We start from the raw sequence: 15,737 nt of genomic DNA on the forward strand, positions 1-15,737 counted from the left end.
CAGAGGGGCATGGGGAGGGAACCGGTGGAGTTGGGGTGGGCCCCTAGAGCCACAGCTACCAGCAATGCCCGCCCTGGTGCCAGTACCACCACAGCCATACAAAACCAACCACGTTTATTCTGCACAGCTGAACACGAGCTCAATGTGAGCAACTCCACAGCCCCCAGCCCCTTCCCTGCCCTCCGGCGCTCCGTGGGGATGGAGGCGAGCACAAGCACAGCTCCACGCTGGTGGAGCCCACGGGCTTCTGCAGGGTCACACCCACAGCTCAGCCCCGGACACGCCAGGTCCCACCACCCCTGCCCAGCTCAGAGCAAACAGTGCAGACAGACCCTTCCAGGCCCAGAGCACGAGGACGAGTGTCCAGAGCATCCCAGGGAACGGCTGGGAGCAGCTGTCCCTCCTGCAGCAGACGCCCATCAGGAAAGCAGCACTGAGGGCCCACAGCCCCATGCCAGCCCAGCTGGCCCCAGCCCCAAGCCCTGCCCAGGGTGAGCACATGGCAGCAGCGTGAGGGACAGACACCCCTACTCGGCTGGCAGCAGGGAGCGCTCAGGGGGGGCAGGGCTGCTGGGTGTGTCCCCATAGAGGACGCTGAAGCGGGCCTGGCACCCTGGGAGCAGCTGGTGGCCCACGCCGGAGGCCAGCCCTGCCAGGCAGTGTGCCCGCACAATGCCCGCCTGCCCGCCCGACACCAGCCATCCCTGCGAGTCCAGGTTGGGGCTGAAGCGCACCTGTGGGAGAGAGGAGCTCCTAAGGGACGGGGCTGGGGTGCTGGGACTCGGCCCAGAGCAGAGCAGAGCAGAGCCATCTGAGCGCTGGGCTGGGGCTCACACCGGCCCACTGACCTTGTGGAGGGCCTCCAGCTGCAGGCGGTCAAGGCTCAGCTCTGCCTTCAGCTCCTGCACGTGCATCCGGCGCATGGGCTCCCGGCTCGCCAAGTTCTGGAAGCTGCGCTGGAAAGCGGCGGCACCACCTTGGGCTGCGGGCCCGAGGCAGGAGCAGCACAGGCACCATCACCTCAGCCCTGCCCGAGTAAGGGGCTGCCCGATGCCCCAGCAGCACCTCCCGGCCCTGCCACCCCAGTGCCCAGCCCTGGCTGCCCCCGTCCTCTCCTACCAGGTCCGTGTCCTGGAATCGGATGTAGCTCCTGGCGACCATCTCACTGTAGCGATGGGTCCTGGGCAGGGCATGCTCGCTGCCCTCGGGCCCGTCAGGGCTGCAGGGCAGCAGGTCAGCTTTGTACACGGGCTGTGGGTGAGAGGCAGCTGAGGGCAGGGCTGACACAGGTCCTGCTGCTCCTCTGCAGACAGGACCACCAGGCACCGGTGGGATGGGGGCCCAGGACACTTCCTATGGTCCCCCTGTCCCTGCTGGCCCTGTGTGCGGGGCTGAGTCCCCCGAGCACGATGGTCTCTTACAAATCTGCGGTCCGAGGAGCGCTTGATGTTGAGGGGGTTGACAGCCAGGTCAGGCAGCACCGCTGCCACCAGCTCACCGGTGATGTCACCCGCAGCTACGGTGTTCAACCAGTCCGAGCCAGAGATGCTCTGCAGGGACAGAGGGCTGGAGGGCACGGGGTTCCCACCACAAGCCCCAGCCCCAGCTGGGTCCGGCCTGGCCACTGGCACAGAGTGGCCCTGCACTGGCCCTTACCCACACGGTGCCCTTGCGAGGGGCCACAAAATAGGCCTTGAAGCCCAGGTACCCGGCGTCGATGTAGTGGATCCCACAGAGCCCGTACCTGTGGTGGAAGGCACAGAATGAGGCCTGGGATGCCCGAATCTGCTGTCACCAGGAATGCGAGAGCCAGGCACAGCCCACCTCCCCACAGAACTGGCCCAGGGTGAGGGGGCTGCTCTTGCTCCAGCAGCATGTCGTAGAGTCCAGAGCAAGCAGAGGTAAGGCAGCTCCCAGAGGCCAAGAACCCACTAAGTTCCCAAACCCCTTCAGCAGCACTCCTGCTGCCATCCCCTGGCCCCCCTGCCTCTGCCTCAGGCTGGCATGGCAGAGGGCATGTCCCGCTTTGCTGCTGCGGTGTGACACAAAACAAGCAGAGCCTGCCCTTGCTGTGGCACAGCTGGACAGTCCCAGGGAGGGGGAAGCCAGAGGGGCCCCTGGGAAGCTGGACCAGGCCCTGGCAGCAGGACTGGCCCCCAGCACTCACGGGGCATAGCAGTTGTCCTGGGCCACAGTGATGCCATTGTAGGGCAGCAGCCAGGCCACCTCGGTGCTCAGGAAGCGCTTGATGCTGTTGATGGGCTCGTAGAGCCGCCGCAGGTCCCAGAACTTGATCTTGCGATCGCTGCCCACCGTGACCAGGAAGTTGCTGAGCAGCAGGAGAAAGGCAGCACTGAGAGCCCAGCACAGAGCCGTGCCCTGGCCCACCACAGGGCCCAGGTGGCCCCAGTCTTGCAGTGACCCAGCTGCCCTCAGCCTGGAAAGCCCAGCCCAACCTCCCTGGTGCTGCAGAGGGCCAAGTGCCATTGGCACCATGGCCTCGCAACCCCTTCTTAACAAAAGGAGGAAGTTCCTCTCCTGGCAGCATCTGTGGCTGCTCCTGCCCTCACCTGTCAGCTTTGCACCACTCAATGCTCCGGACTGCCTGGTCATGGGCCAGAAAGCACTGGAAAGGGTAGAGCTTGAGGGAGGCGTCAGGCTGGTGCACGCACTGCAGCAGGGATTTGGTGAGCAGGTTCCACACTGCCACGGTGCCTGTGGAAAGACTTGTGTCCATCAGGCACTGCCAATGGCACAGGTGCTTCAGCCGGGGATCAGCAGCAGCACAGGCAGGGCCATGGGAACATGGTGGCCAGGCTGGAGCAGGGGCTTCAAGCAGACAGCATGGTGGCAGGTCCTGGCAGCATAACACAGAGCTGTGGATGACTGCAAGCCTAGCAGAAAATTCCATCCAGACAAGCTCAACAGATGTGGATAAACACAGAGCCACAGACACGGACAAACAGTGACCAGCCTGGAGGTATGTCAGAACAACAACAGCCAGCCCAGAGAAGCCTTCCCCTGACCCAGGGCTGGGCCAAGGTGCCAGCACCAGCTGAGACTGAGCAGTTGAGGCTCCAGTGTCTCTGCCAGGGTGAGGGCTGCTCCCTGAGTGCTGCCACAGGGCACAGAAAGAGACTCACCATCATAAAACCCTGCTGCCAGGTGATGGTGGGGCTTGGAAGGCATCCAGGAGAGACTGAAGCACTGTCCACACTCGGATCCATTACCTGCCTGGATGGAGCCCACCTGAAGTGTGGCGATGCACTGCACCTGGGGGCCAAGGGAGAGCCCTGGGTCACAGCTCTGCACCAGTGCCATCCATGCCCCAAGAGCAGGATGCCTGGGGTGGGAGCACGACACTGCTCTGCCCCTCCAACACTCTGCAGGTGCCTGGGCTCCCCAGGCTCTGCCACCTGCACTGCTGGGGGCTCGCGGGGTGCCAGCCCTGACAGGGATCACCACGGCAGGGAACACTGACCTTGCAGATAAGGTGCTTGTGGAGGGACCCATCTAGAAGAGAGCAGAAGGGGGTCAGGGCAGGCTTTGGCTGTCCTGCGAGCTCCCTGTCTGGAGCCTGGATTGCAGCTCCTCACGGCCCTGGCCAGGGCTCCCAGTCCCTGTCCTGCCATTCCCCTGGAGCAGTGTCCCCAGCACAGCAGGAGCTGAAGCACAGGGAGGAGCAAACTGGTGGCAGCAGGACCCCCAGGAGCCAGGCCTGCCTGTGTGCTGGAGAGAGCAGCCCCTGAAACATGCCACAGGCAGAGATGATGGGCTCCTGCCCCACCATGGCCGGCACCAAAGCTGAGGTGATACGGTGGCACTCAGGGACCACACCTGACTCTGACCACTCCAGGGAGGCAGAGCAGCTGTGCAGAATATCTGCTCCACGGCTGACAGGACTGGAGCAGCCAGGCAGCACTCCTGGGGAGGGCAGGCTGCAGAGACCCCACACCAAACAGCTCAGGGCAGGATACCCACAGGACCACCACGCACCAGCTCTGTCTACCAGAGAATCTGCCCCCCGAACAAGAGTGCTGTGGGGACCTGTCCCACATCCATCAGGTCTGGGGTCCCTGACCCCCAGTGTGGGGCTGTCCTCCAGCACAGTGAGCACCAGACAGGCACGTCACAGCCTGGAGCCTGGCAGCCGTGGGGGCAGCCATGGAGGAGCTGTGCATCTTCCTTGGCACAGCAGTGGCAGCCAGGATGCAGTACGGAGACCAGCCCCAGCTCTGCCAGGCAGAACAGAGGACTGCGGGTCCCCAGTGCCCCAGGCTGTGCCAGCACAGCCCCCCCAGTCTGGGACCCCGAAAGCCTGTCAGCACAGCCTGGCAGTGATGCTGTGGCTGGATGGCAGCGCTGCAGCCCAGCCCTGAGGCACGAGCACCGTGCGTGCAGCCGCACCAATGATGAGCTCCAGGCTCCGGCAGCGGCTGGGGGGGCTCGTCCCACGTGCCGGGGGGGCTGCGGCAGCGCAGGCACAGCCAGCACGGGGGGGCACAGGGAGCCTTTCCCCGCCGCCCGCGGGGGAGTGCTGCCTGCCGGCCACGGCTGAGCGCCCACCGCCAGCACGCGCCGGCCATCAATCCCGCCGGCTCGGCACACTCATTACAGGCACCATTAGCCCGAGCCGGCCCAGCACTCCGTGTCCTGTGCTAACACACGGCTCGGCCAGGCTGCAGGGAGATGGGGAATGGCTGGGCACACTCTTTGTGGCTGCACCACCACGCCCTGCACCCTGCTGTGGCCACAGTGACGCTGCTGAGAGCCCCCTGCCAGTGCCCAGCCCCCGGGGGCTGCCCGGGAGCTGCATCCCTGCCAGGCTGCTGCAGTGCCCCCGAGACACAACCAAAGCAGCACTCTGCACGTGGGCTCCTCTCACACAGGTAAGGCTGCAGCTCTTATCCACTGCAATTCCACAATGGAATTGTGGAAGCCACTGGAAGCAAGGCTTTGGCACTGGGGCTTGGATCTCTGGGCACAAGAGTACTCAAAGCAGGTTCCCAGCACCAAAAAGCAGCCTGGGATCCCACACTATACCTGTGGCAGATGCTAGGCTGGGGGCAGTAGGGTCCCAATCTCGGGGCTCAGGTGGGCTCACTTCCCCACCATGCAGCTCCCAGGCTGGGGCACAGCCCTGCTGGCAGATCCCCAGCACAGCAGGCTCCTATGGACAGAGGAGCCCAGCCCGGGGCTTGCAGTCCCACCCTGGCACAGGTGGAGGAGGGTCAGGACGCCCCTGCTCGGCAGTGTGGCTCTTCCTACCTTTTACCTGGGTTGTCTTGGCGTGGTGCAGGGCCTCAGGGTGTGGCAGGGCGTACACCACCACCCTGCCGTCTGAGAAGGCAGCGGCCAGCAGGCCCAGCCGGCTCATCTGTGGGTGCTGGGGATGGAGAGATGGGCTCACACATGGGGTCACCTCCCAGGACCCCCGGGGAACCTGGGGCAGCCCCCGAGCAGCACTCACCATCCGGGCTGCAGTGGGTGGCTCCCAGGCACCACTGGGGCAGAACTTCATGTCCCACACACAGCCGTAGTCAGCAGCGATGGCATAGGCCAGCCTGGCTTTGTTGGGAGAGCTGTGGGCATGAGTTTGGCCATGAGTAACATGGCAGCTGGTGCCCAGCAGCTCCAACACACTCCAGTGTACACCACTAGCAGAGCTGGCCACCAGCACAGCCCCCTCGGGGCTCAGGCTGAGGCTGGTGGCTCTGGGAGAGGACAAGCCTCACCACCCACGCAGCCATGGAGGGACACAAGATCAAGGCAGGCCCCGGCCCCAGGCCTGGCCACTCACCCCTGCTCTGTCTGCAGCGTGCCCAGGTCCCAGAGCTGCAGGAGGGCAGGGCCTGAGTGAAGCCCAGACACACTGTGCGTCTCCTCCATGCTCCTGTGGCAGGACACGGCCACGTACTGCGGGGCTGCGGAGCCCTCCGGGGTCGGGCACCACGCCATCGCCCACACCGGGCCGCCCACGAAGAAGGAGACATCCAGGCGCTCTGGGTGGGGCTGCAGAGAGCTGAACCTGTGGGTGGAGAGGGGTGAAGGCTTCTGCAGAGCTGGGCCAGGGGCTGGTGGGACCCCAGGGCAGAGTACGGGCCGGCTGCCCAACCCATGGGTGCAGCCCTGGGGTAACCCCTGGTCCCAGACAGGCCTGGGGACACCCTGACAGCCACTGCCACCCCAGGTGGGGGACAGCCTGCCAGGCAACAAACAGCCTGCTGGCCTGGGGACACCCCATGACACACCTGTTTAACCTGTACAAGGCACCATCGTCCTGGATGCCCTCGCGCTGGACGGAGAAGAGCGGGGACTTCTCCTCTGCTGGCAGGTATGGGGCAGCCTCGCTGTGCAGGCACAAGTGAGAGGAGGTCTCCCACCCCTCACCCAATCACCCCAGCACAGCCCCGTGCTCCAGCACCGTCCCAGCCCCCACACAGGCCCTGCTGCTGGCCATGTTGCTCCACAGCCACATCCAAGAGACCCCCAAAGCCCACAGCAGACACACAGAGGGGTGTGGGAGCACAGGCCACCCACCCTCTTGCTCACCCCAGCCACTGCTGGGACCTGCCCCACTTCTCCTTTGGCCCTGCTCCCTCCCTGCTCCCAGGGTACCTGTCAGAGAGACACGTCCACCTGTGTGCCACTGGGATCCAGTCGGGGAACTCCCACTGCGAGTGCTTCTGCTCCCGCCTGCAGTGCATGCCAGACCTCAGCCATGGCCCTGCACCTGCCATGTCCAGCACCCCTCCTCACAGCCCCTCCCCAGGCACGAGCAGCACCCCTACCTGCATGCTGTGGCATGGCCCCTGCCCTTGGCAGCCCTCCCGACCCAGCTGTGCCCCACCCCAGCAGAACTGACGTTCCCGAGGCTCGTGCTCCTTCACCCTTGCATCTGTGCCAGTGGGGACACCAGGACACACCCTGAGCCCCCTGTAACCCCCCTGAGCCTCAGACACCCCGAGTTTCCACTCACAGGCTGCAGGTAAGGCTGGAGCTCTTCTCCACTGGGGCCATGATGGAGTTGTGGAAGCCATTGGGGGCGAGGCCTCGGCACTGGGGCTTGGATCTCTGGGCACAAGAGCAGACTCAGAGCAAGCCCTGAGCCCTGGGGGACCACCTGTCCCAAAGGGAACCACCACAGCCCCCGAGAACAGAGCTCTCCCCAGCCACTGTCAGCATGCCACACTGGGCTGAAGACACACAGCCCCCCCGTGGGAGCTCCCAGGAGGCCAGGACCCCTTCAGGAGCTGCCTCCACCTCCCCCTGCTCCCTCTCCCAGAGCACCTGTCCCTGCTCCTGTCCCCACTGGCCTTGTGCCTCCCCCGTGTGCCACCCCGTCCCAGCTGTCCTGCCCTGGCAGCAGGGGCCCTGTGGGACAGCAGGGGCACCTGGAGCTGTGGGTGCTGGGACACAGGCGAGCAGGCGCCCAGGCAGAGCCCCAGTGCCTGCCCTCACCCCCGTGGCTGCCGTCCTCCCGCCGTGCCCTCGGGGTGCCTCCAGCTCTGGCTCCGACGCCTCGCTGAGCAGCGTGTCGCTGCCCTCCTCCTCCTCCTCCTCTGCCTGCAGCACCTCCTGCGAGGGCACGAAGTCAGCATCTCGTGCGGGGTCGTCGCTGTCTGCGTCCTCCTCCCTCCTCCTCCTCCGGCGCTTCCTCTGGCCGGGCTCGGGCGCGCCCTTGGCGGGAGCAGGGGGCTGGCACGCGGGCATCAGCTCCTCCGCCAGCTCCTGCAGGTACAGCAGAGCCCTGCAACACCAGGGCAGCGCCTGCAGGTAAGCAGCAGCACGGCACAGGGTGGCCAGCCCTGCCTCCCTCCCTCCAGGCCGTGCTCTGGGCAATGAACCCGCTCCAGCTGTGCCTGAGCACACAGCCTCCCCCGCCCTGAACTCCCTGGAGCTCGCCCTGCTACCACCAACAAGCTCCTCCTGCTCTGTCAGGAACCAAGGAAATTCCTCCTGCCACAGGCAGCTGCTGCGCCCTGCCAGGGGCTCCTGGATCCAAACACATTCCCTAAAGTGGGAAAGGATTGGTCTGTCAGGCGTCAGTACATCCCACCAACAGGGGACAAAGTCCTACAGGACAGACACTGAGACCCTCTGGGGAGACAGAGCCTTGAATCATGGAATGGTTTGGGACGTAAGACTCTAAAGCTCACCCAGTTCCAAACCCGTGCCAAAGGCAGGGACACCTCCCACTAGAGCAGGTTGTCCAAGGCCCACCCAACCTGGCCTGGAACACTTCCAGGGATGGGGCAGCCACAGCTCCCCTGGGCACCCTGTGCCAGGGCATCAGCACCCTCACAGGGAAGGATTTCTTCCCTAACTAACTCTCACAGTGGAAAGCCATTCCCCTGCGTCCTGTCCCTACAGGCCCTTGTCCAAAGGCCCTCTCCTCTCCCTCTGGGCACCGTAAGAGGCTCTAAGGTCTCCCTTTTCTTCTGCAGGCTGAACACTCCCAGCTCTCTCACGTGTCTCTAGAGCACAGGTGCCCCGGCCCCAATGGTCACCACCACTTACACTTTGGCCGCCCTCCTCTTGGGCCGCCCGCCCCGCGGGGTCTCCGCGCCGTCCCGCTCCTCGCTGCTGCCCAGCCCCTTTTCCGCCCGGATGGGCTCCGGGGCCCGGGACAGCTCCACCAGCAGCACCTCGGCCTTGCCCTTCCTGCCGCGCCGCCCGGCAGCCCGCGGCGCTGCCACTGCCCCGTTGGCGCTGCCCTCCGCCGCGCCGTCGGGACAGGCTCGGGGCCGCCCCGGTTTCCTCGGGGATTTCGCAGCTTCTGCTCCATGCTCACAGTGCAGACCTGCCGCCGGCTGCTCCTCCCCTGCCCCAAAACACCGCAATCAGCGCCGGGACGCGGCAAGGCCCCTTGGCACCACTCGGTGTCCCGCAGCACCGCGTACGGCGGCACCAGCTCGCACCCCGGGGAGCGCCCCCGCCTCGCTGCGTCCACCCCCGGTACATACGGAGCGCTCTCTGTTCACCCTCCCGCTCCCCACTACGGCTCCGGCTCCGCCCGGCAGAACCCGATCGTCGTCCCGGCCGCTCCCGGACGCTCCGCTCCCGGCACGGCGGCCCGCGGGCGGCGCTTGACGCCATCGGGGGCTCCCAGAGCCGCCGCCCCGGTGCGGGCCGCGCCGCCAGCACCGAACCGGAACCGGGGATGGCCACACCGATGACGTTACAAGGACGCGACGGGTGTGGGGTGGGCCGGGGCATGAGCCAGCCCTAACGGGGCGTGTCCATGCAAATGAGTTGCCGCCGCGCGGCATGCCGGGGCCGGTCCCGCGCCGAGCCCGCGCTGTCCCGGCGCGTCCGCGGGCTTGGCGCGGGCCGGGCCTAGTGGGGGACTGCGTTCGCGCTCTCCCCTGGTCTCATGGTTCAATAACAGAACTGAGTTAATGTGAGTTGCATAGAGAGAAGTTATTCTCTCGAGTGCAGGGTTCTGTTCCCTGCAGAGCCTGACGCGTGGGCCGGAGCGCTGGCGGTCACTGCTCGCCGCGATGGTGACCGGGCAGTGCGCACCCCGGCCCTGCACCGAGGACGGGGCGAGGCACACGGGAGCCGTGGCATCTGGGACTGCGGGTGCAGGAGGCGGCTCGCGAGGGGTCTGGGATTCTCCGGCAGGACGGGAAAGCAGCGAGGGCAGTCCGCTCGTGCTCCCGGTGGGCGGTTCGAGGCTAGCCGTGGGTTCGGGGCATCCCAGGGAGCTCTCCCCCAACAGGCCGTGCCGGAGAGACATATCGCCCTTCTCTGCAGCAATGGGCCAGCAGATCCCTAAAGGGGGCTGCATTATGGAGTGCTGCCATCCAGGCCGGGATGATCCGGGCCTGTCCCATGCCGTGTCCGCAGGAGCAGGGAAACACCCCGTGAAAGGGGTCCTCGCCGGGAGCGGGGTGCACAGATGGTCCCGCTCGCTGAGCCCTGCCCGGGTCACACCCGGCCGAGTCCGGGAGTTCAGCTGGACTTGGAGTGGGAATTTGACACACCCCGAGTTGGACGAAGTCTCTGCCCCTGTCCGTCCCTCCTGCAAGGTCGGAGGACTGGCCAGGACGCTAACCCGAGTCTTGCCGTCCCACCGAGCACACAGTGGGGCTGGAGGCTCTTCTGGACCCTCGGGCCGGAGCCTGGAGAGGCGAGGCTGGGCCGCTTCTGCACAGATGGAGATGGGGCAGGGACTGGGTGCCGCGGCCCCGTGGAGTCGGGCTTGCAACACTGCTGCTGCGTCTGTAATTGGGAATACCAACAAACAACGTGTGCACACTACCTCTAGCTAACCCGGACTACAACTCCCCCGCCAACACGGAAACCAGGAACAGCGTGAATATCCTCTCCCCTAATATAAATTATGCAGTCATGCTGCGGTGATGTCGCACGGGCCAGCACACCCGGAGTGCAGGGACCTGCCGATATTAGTTCCTTCCCTGCGCTGTGAGCCCGCAGCTCCCGCACGGCCCGGCCCGCACACGAGGGCAGCGGGGTCTTTGCGCGGGCTGCGTCCCGTCATGCCGCGCGGCGGTGCCTAATTTGCATAGACACGCCCCTCCATGAGTTCTCTGAGCCCCCGCCCCTGCCAGAACAGCAGTGCGATTTACATGGCCCCGCCCCCGGCGGTTCGGGAGCCGCGCCGGTGCCGGTGCCGGTGCCGCTTGGGCCGCGGGGCACCGCCGGTCGCCCTTCCCCACCCCGGGCACCGGGAAAGGTGCCAGCGGCCAGGGCCAGAGCGACCCGCGCTCTCCCACACCAGCCCAGCTCGGGGTCCGCCAAAGCCACACAGCCTGAGTGCCACCAAATCTCCTAGCAGGGTAAGCCTCATCACCACACTGTCATCGTTTCCCCAGAGGAGGGGCCTAGGGACGGGGAAGACCCGTCTATGCTGCAGCATGGAGTGGGAGGAGAGCCCCCAAGGAAGGTGCAGAGCTGTGCCAGTGGTGACATGGATGACACGGGTGCCAGGGCTCTGCCACACCACAGATGGCACACACAGAGTACTGGGGCCTGGTTTATTAGTGTCCATGCAGCTGCTCTGACTACTGATCCACATTCTTAACGCGCAGGACCACAGGCACTGAGGTGCAGGGGATCATGCCCAAGTCTGTGATGACCAAATCCACCAGGTCTGGGGGTGTCACATCGTAGACCAGGTTAAGAAGGCGTAGGGACTTGTTCTCTGCCCAGCCCCCAAGCTGGGCCTGGCCCTTCCGGAGCACAATCAGGTCATCAGGGTCATCTGCAGAGAGTGGAGAAGCAATCAGGACCGGGAGAGGGACAGTAGCTCTCCATCCTGCCCCTGGAGCAGCACACACCACCACTGCCTGCCACATGCCCCTGCCTGCAAGTGACCCCTTGCCCAGGAAGAGGGATGGCAGGGCTGAGCAGCTGTCGTGGTCCACAGCAGGGACTGGGAGAGAAGGTCCCAGGTGGGAGGAAAGGGACAGAAGCCGTACCCAGCTCGTTGGAGACAAAAGAATCTGTCTGCACCCGCTCGCAGAACTTGTAGGTCTCGCAGCAGACCAGGACGGGCACGTTGTAGGCCTTGGAGACCAGCGCGATCTGCGAGGTGCCCACGCGGGACATGACAGAGCCATTGGCCAGCAGCGCGTGGGCTCCCAGCAGCACTTTGGACACCTGTCGGGGAAGCACGGGCTCTGTAAGCACCTTTGGTCACAGCGCAGCCTCCCCGGCCCGTGGCACAGCCCTCACCTCGGGCAGCACGTAGGAGATGGCGTTGATCATGACGTAGGTGCAGTGGATGCCGCGGCGGACCAGGCGGCGCAGCGTCTCGCGGCCCTCCAGGCGCGGCCGGCTGTCCACCACGATCACGCGGAACGCGCGGCCCTTCTTGGCGTGGGCGTCGCACAGCGTCCGGTTCACCAGGGAGGAGCTGCGGGGCGCCCGTCAGGAGCTGCCTCCCACCACGGCAGGCTCCCAGCTGGCCACGATACCACCCTGATCCTTGTGAGTGCTGCCCTTCCAGAACCCTCCTGCCTCGACGGCTCCCAGGGCACGTCTCCCTGTCTTTGCACAAGGAAGCACCCTGGGAAAGGTGATGTCTCAGCCCTCCCTGGAAGCAGCACTCACCTGTTGCAGCCTGAATTGCTGCTAGTATAGTCCAAGGTAAAGAAGCAAAAAAGGCCTTTGCTTGACAACCTCCCTGTCTGTGACCAGCACAAGTGACTCTGCTGCTCCACACCCTCTCCCAGCTTCCCTCTCACGACACTCCCAGCCTGCGTTGGCCTCCTGCCCCTGCTCCTTGCTGTGCCCAGCATACATAGCACACCTGGACTCTAGCTGCAGCAATCTCTGGTTCTTTTCCCCACCTCTACTTCTTGGGATGCATACTTCCGTATATTTGCTTCCCGACATTTGACTGTGTTGCAGTTTGTTTGAAATCCAGTGAACAACCCTGGCTGTTCTGTAAGTGCCCTGGGTGGAGGGAGCTGTGGCTCTGGGGTTCTTGGAATCCAACTTCATACCAGCTAGGACAGTGCTGAGCCCTGTGCAGGACCATCACAGCCTCACCTCCCATGCTGTTCCTTCCCCTCTCCTACCCGCCGGCTCAGCTGCCTGTGCTCTGTGCTCACCATCCATACACCAGTATCACGTCGTGGTCATTGATCTTCTCAAAGGCAGACCTTGAGATGGCCTCAGCTGCCAGGACAATCTTCTCTCGCAGGTATTTGTCGATCACGTCCTGGAGCTTCTCCTTTGCCTGGGGAGAGACATCACATACACCTTTCTTGCTCTCAGCAGCTCCCTGATTTGAGCCAGGTGGGGATCAGGCTCTTCCCCCCAGTAACAAGTTTTCAATTCCACTGCAGCACTGTTCTGTGTCTACATCCCATCCCTGCTCAGCTCCTTCGCCCAGGGCCTGGAGCCTGCCACTGAGCAAGGCCACTCACCTCATCCTCTCTCAGGGTGTCTGGCAGGCATGAAATCTCCTTCTTGAGGAATTTGATGGCATTGCCCATGCTGGCTGAGAGAGGCCGGCACTGGTTCAGGAAACTAAGGAAGAAATGGGCTTAGCTCCAAAGCAGCCTGGAGGGCCAAGACAGGGAGAGGGAGGGTGGGCAGGAAGGCAGAAGCCTAGGAAAGTCAGCCAAAGTTTGGGTGGACACCAACCCCCAGAGATGTGAACAATGGACCACACTCTGTGGAGCTTTGGTCCCTCTGCTCTGGCACTGGGAGCCCTCACCTGATGTGTGGCTTCAGCTTGGCCACCAAGTCCCGTGAGAGCTCCTCATTGGGGGGAGTGGAGTAATCCCGGATCAGCTGAGACAAGGAGAAAGGGAGTATGATCTCAGGGCTGCAGTCGGGGCTCACATGTCCTGCACAGCCTGACACGCTGCCTGGAGGGGCAAAGGGTGCTCCAGGGACTCAAAACAGCAGGGGCAGTGCCAGAAAAGGACCCTGCCGTGGCACGAGCCAAAGGAAGAGGCTGAGGATGACTGAGCACAGATACAGCCCCACCAGTCAGGGCACAGGAACACACACCTGCAGGCAGCACGGTGTCCCTGCTGCCAGGCAGCTGCTCAGGTACCTGTTTGAAGACTTCGAGCAGCGCGATGCAGCGGGCGTTGGAGCCGTTGATGATGCCCTGGGAGTACTGGAGGCCGAGGCGCACCACTGCTGGGTGGATCACTGTGGAGGGGATGCTGCAGGGACCAGTGGCAGGGAGCTGTCAGCACCTCTGCAGCCCAAAACACGCAACCCATTTATGAGCCCCAGCCCAACAACCCAAGGGACGGCCCAGAAAGGGGCTGGCAGTAACCTGAGGAGCCAGGTTCACCCCACAGCCCCTTCTCCTGTGGCCCTGCACTCTCCCCACAGGAAAGATATTGGGCTTCCCCTACTGCCACTCCTCAAAGCAAGCGAAACGTCCCCCACCACTCCACTGGGTGTATCCCACATGCAGAATTATGACACTACTCCTCCAGAGCCATTCTGCAGCCAGGCCAGCCAAAGCAGAGCCTTGGGCTGGGGAGGCCCTGTACCTCATCTGCTGCGTCAGTGGCTTCTTCCGGCTGTACTGGTGGAGGTGGGAGAACAGGTTGACCTTGGTGCCATAGTCCTGCCTCAGAGGTACCTGCAGCCAAGTGTTGTTGATGGCTCACCCAGAGCTCTGCTCATTCCAGGGCCACCAGTCACACCCAGCACTTGCTCAGGGCATGCAAAGTTCCCCTCTGCCCTTCAGAGAGCAGGCCCTGGTCCCACCATGTGCCCCCCCAGGCCCTCTGCAGCACAGCTGCCCCAGGTGTGCAGCCTGTCACCCAGTACCTGCTGCCTCTCCAGCTTCTTGGCCAGTTTCCTCTGGGCAGCAGGGTCATCCACCTGCACATGCTCTGGCAGCCGCTTCACCACTGCAAGGACAGCTGGGATGAGGCCAAGCTGCTTTGGTGCACCTCCAAATTCAGGGAAGGCAGGGCAGCACCCAGGAAAAGGCAGAACCCAGAGCACGGATGGATCACATGGGCATTCTCTGCCTGTGCCCACACCAGACCCTCCCATCCTGCTCACCACCCTCTGCACCCCGTGGTGCTGACAGCCTTACTGGACTGGGGCTCGGTGGGGCTCTGCCGGGGCTTGGCCGTCGTGGCTGCCTGGCTCAGCTCTGCCTTCCTGGCCTGCTTCTGGGCCCGCTCAGCCTCCTGCTTAGCCCGGCGCTCCGCTCGCAGCTCCGCTTTGCTCTTGCCCCCCGCGGGTTTCTCGCCGTCACCGGGGCCATCAGCCGAGGCAGGGGGGGCCGTGGGCTGAGCAGCTGCTGTGGGGAGGAAGGGGAGTCTGTGCCCAGTCTCGCCGGGAGATGCAGCCCAGTGCGAGGGGTAGCCCGCGGCAGGGAGAGCCCTCTGTGCCCTCAAGGGGCTGCACGCCCTGGGCACCGCGCAGCCGACACCGCACCCCGGGGCAGCCCCGCGCTCCCGCGGGCAGGGGACGGGGCTCTCTGTACTGCAGTCCCCGGCAACGCGGCTGTGCGAGGGCCCGGACCGGGGCACGGCGTGGGGCTACACCCAGGGGTCCCGCTGGAAGACACGGCCGGCTGCGGGCGTTGCCGGCCCGGGACACCCGCGGGCCCGGCCCGGCGCTGCCGCTCGGGGCTCTGCGGGGACGGCGGCGCTCACCCCGCGGCTGCCCCGCCTCGGGGGGCGCACCCAGCTCCGCGGGCTCGGCCGACGGCGCCTTCTCGCTCCTCTTCTTCTTCTTCTGCTGCTTCTTCTCCTTCCGCAGCTGCAGCTTCTCCTCCCGGGAGAGCTCCGGGGCCTGTGAGCACACACCGTCAGGCGGCCCGGACCCCGCTCCCCGCCCCGGCCTCACTCCAGCCCCGGCCCCGCTCCCAGCGCCGGCCTCACTCCAGCCCCGGCATCACACCAGCCCCGGCCTCACTTCAGCCCCGGCCCCGCTCACCTGCGGTCCCGCCGGCACCGGCGCAGCTCCCTCGGGGTTCCCACCTAGAATGACGGGAGCGTGAGCGCGGCCGGGTCCCCGTGTCCCGGTCCCCGTGTCCCGGCCCGCACTCACCCTCCCGCTCCGCCATGGCCCGTGCGCCGCCCTCAGCGCCCCCTGCCGGCCGGCGGCTTCACGTCACCCGCGGACGGCCGCTCCTCTCCGTGACGCGATGACGTCACCCCCGGTGCGGGGCCGGTCCGTTCCCGGGGGTCGCTCCCGGGCCCCGCCCCCCCGGTCCCCGGTCCCGGCCCACCCCGGCACTCGCTGCGGGCGCGCCCGCAGCCCCGGCGCGG

At 65.3% G+C, this 15,737-nt stretch overlaps 2 protein-coding genes across 4 annotated transcripts; both read right to left on the minus strand.

Annotated features, from left to right (window-relative positions):
- Window positions 1-97: 97 nt before the first annotated feature.
- Window positions 98-9,156, minus strand: GTF3C2 (general transcription factor IIIC subunit 2). The gene is made up of 18 exons (XM_041471313.1): window positions 8,967-9,156; window positions 8,521-8,824; window positions 7,462-7,750; window positions 6,980-7,074; window positions 6,619-6,696; window positions 6,252-6,350; window positions 5,801-6,028; window positions 5,471-5,582; window positions 5,269-5,386; window positions 3,482-3,513; window positions 3,144-3,273; window positions 2,571-2,715; window positions 2,168-2,329; window positions 1,657-1,744; window positions 1,422-1,550; window positions 1,120-1,251; window positions 849-956; window positions 98-734 (listed from the first exon to the last, which is right to left on the minus strand). The coding sequence occupies exons 1-18, from the start codon at window positions 9,097-9,099 to the stop codon at window positions 528-530; spliced, it is 2,589 nt and encodes an 862-aa protein (XP_041327247.1). The 5' UTR covers window positions 9,100-9,156; the 3' UTR covers window positions 98-527.
- Window positions 9,157-10,989: 1,833 nt separating this feature from the next.
- EIF2B4 (eukaryotic translation initiation factor 2B subunit delta) lies at window positions 10,990-15,727 on the minus strand. Of its 3 annotated transcripts, none has more exons than XM_041471292.1 (13): window positions 15,517-15,727; window positions 15,403-15,446; window positions 15,120-15,258; window positions 14,552-14,758; window positions 14,278-14,360; window positions 13,995-14,086; window positions 13,495-13,655; window positions 13,196-13,349; window positions 12,903-13,005; window positions 12,585-12,712; window positions 11,704-11,884; window positions 11,448-11,628; window positions 10,990-11,230 (listed from the first exon to the last, which is right to left on the minus strand). In XM_041471292.1, exons 1-13 carry the CDS (start codon window positions 15,530-15,532, stop codon window positions 11,031-11,033), a joined length of 1,689 nt encoding a protein of 562 aa, XP_041327226.1. In that variant the 5' UTR covers window positions 15,533-15,727; the 3' UTR covers window positions 10,990-11,030. The 3 variants fall into 3 exon arrangements, with proteins under 3 accessions (XP_041327226.1, XP_041327225.1, XP_041327227.1); XM_041471291.1 differs by having other exon boundaries at window positions 14,552-14,761; window positions 15,517-15,725; XM_041471293.1 differs by having other exon boundaries at window positions 13,196-13,272; window positions 13,541-13,655; window positions 14,552-14,761; window positions 15,517-15,721.
- Between the last annotated feature and the right edge of the window lie 10 nt (window positions 15,728-15,737).

The sequence above is a fragment of the Pyrgilauda ruficollis genome, unplaced genomic scaffold (assembly GCF_017590135.1).
Source record: "Pyrgilauda ruficollis isolate IOZ18807 unplaced genomic scaffold, ASM1759013v1 scaffold260, whole genome shotgun sequence".
NCBI classification, from domain to species: domain Eukaryota; kingdom Metazoa; phylum Chordata; class Aves; order Passeriformes; family Passeridae; genus Pyrgilauda; species Pyrgilauda ruficollis.

Coding starts and splice junctions, on each gene's coding strand:
- GTF3C2 (XM_041471313.1), bottom strand. CDS start 9,099: ATGGCGTCAAGCGCCGCCCGCGGGCCGCCGTGCCGGGAGCGGAGCGTC. Junction 6,697..6,979: donor TCCAGCCTTACCTGCAGCCT/GTGAGTGGAAAC, acceptor CATGCACTGCAG/GCGGGAGCAGAAGCACTCGC. Junction 6,351..6,618: donor TGGACGTGTCTCTCTGACAG/GTACCCTGGGAG, acceptor GTGCCTGCACAG/CGAGGCTGCCCCATACCTGC.
- EIF2B4 (XM_041471291.1), bottom strand. Junction 15,259..15,402: donor CGGTGCCGGCGGGACCGCAG/GTGAGCGGGGCC, acceptor GTGTGCTCACAG/GCCCCGGAGCTCTCCCGGGA. Junction 13,006..13,195: donor AAGCTGAAGCCACACATCAG/GTGAGGGCTCCC, acceptor TTTCTTCCTTAG/TTTCCTGAACCAGTGCCGGC.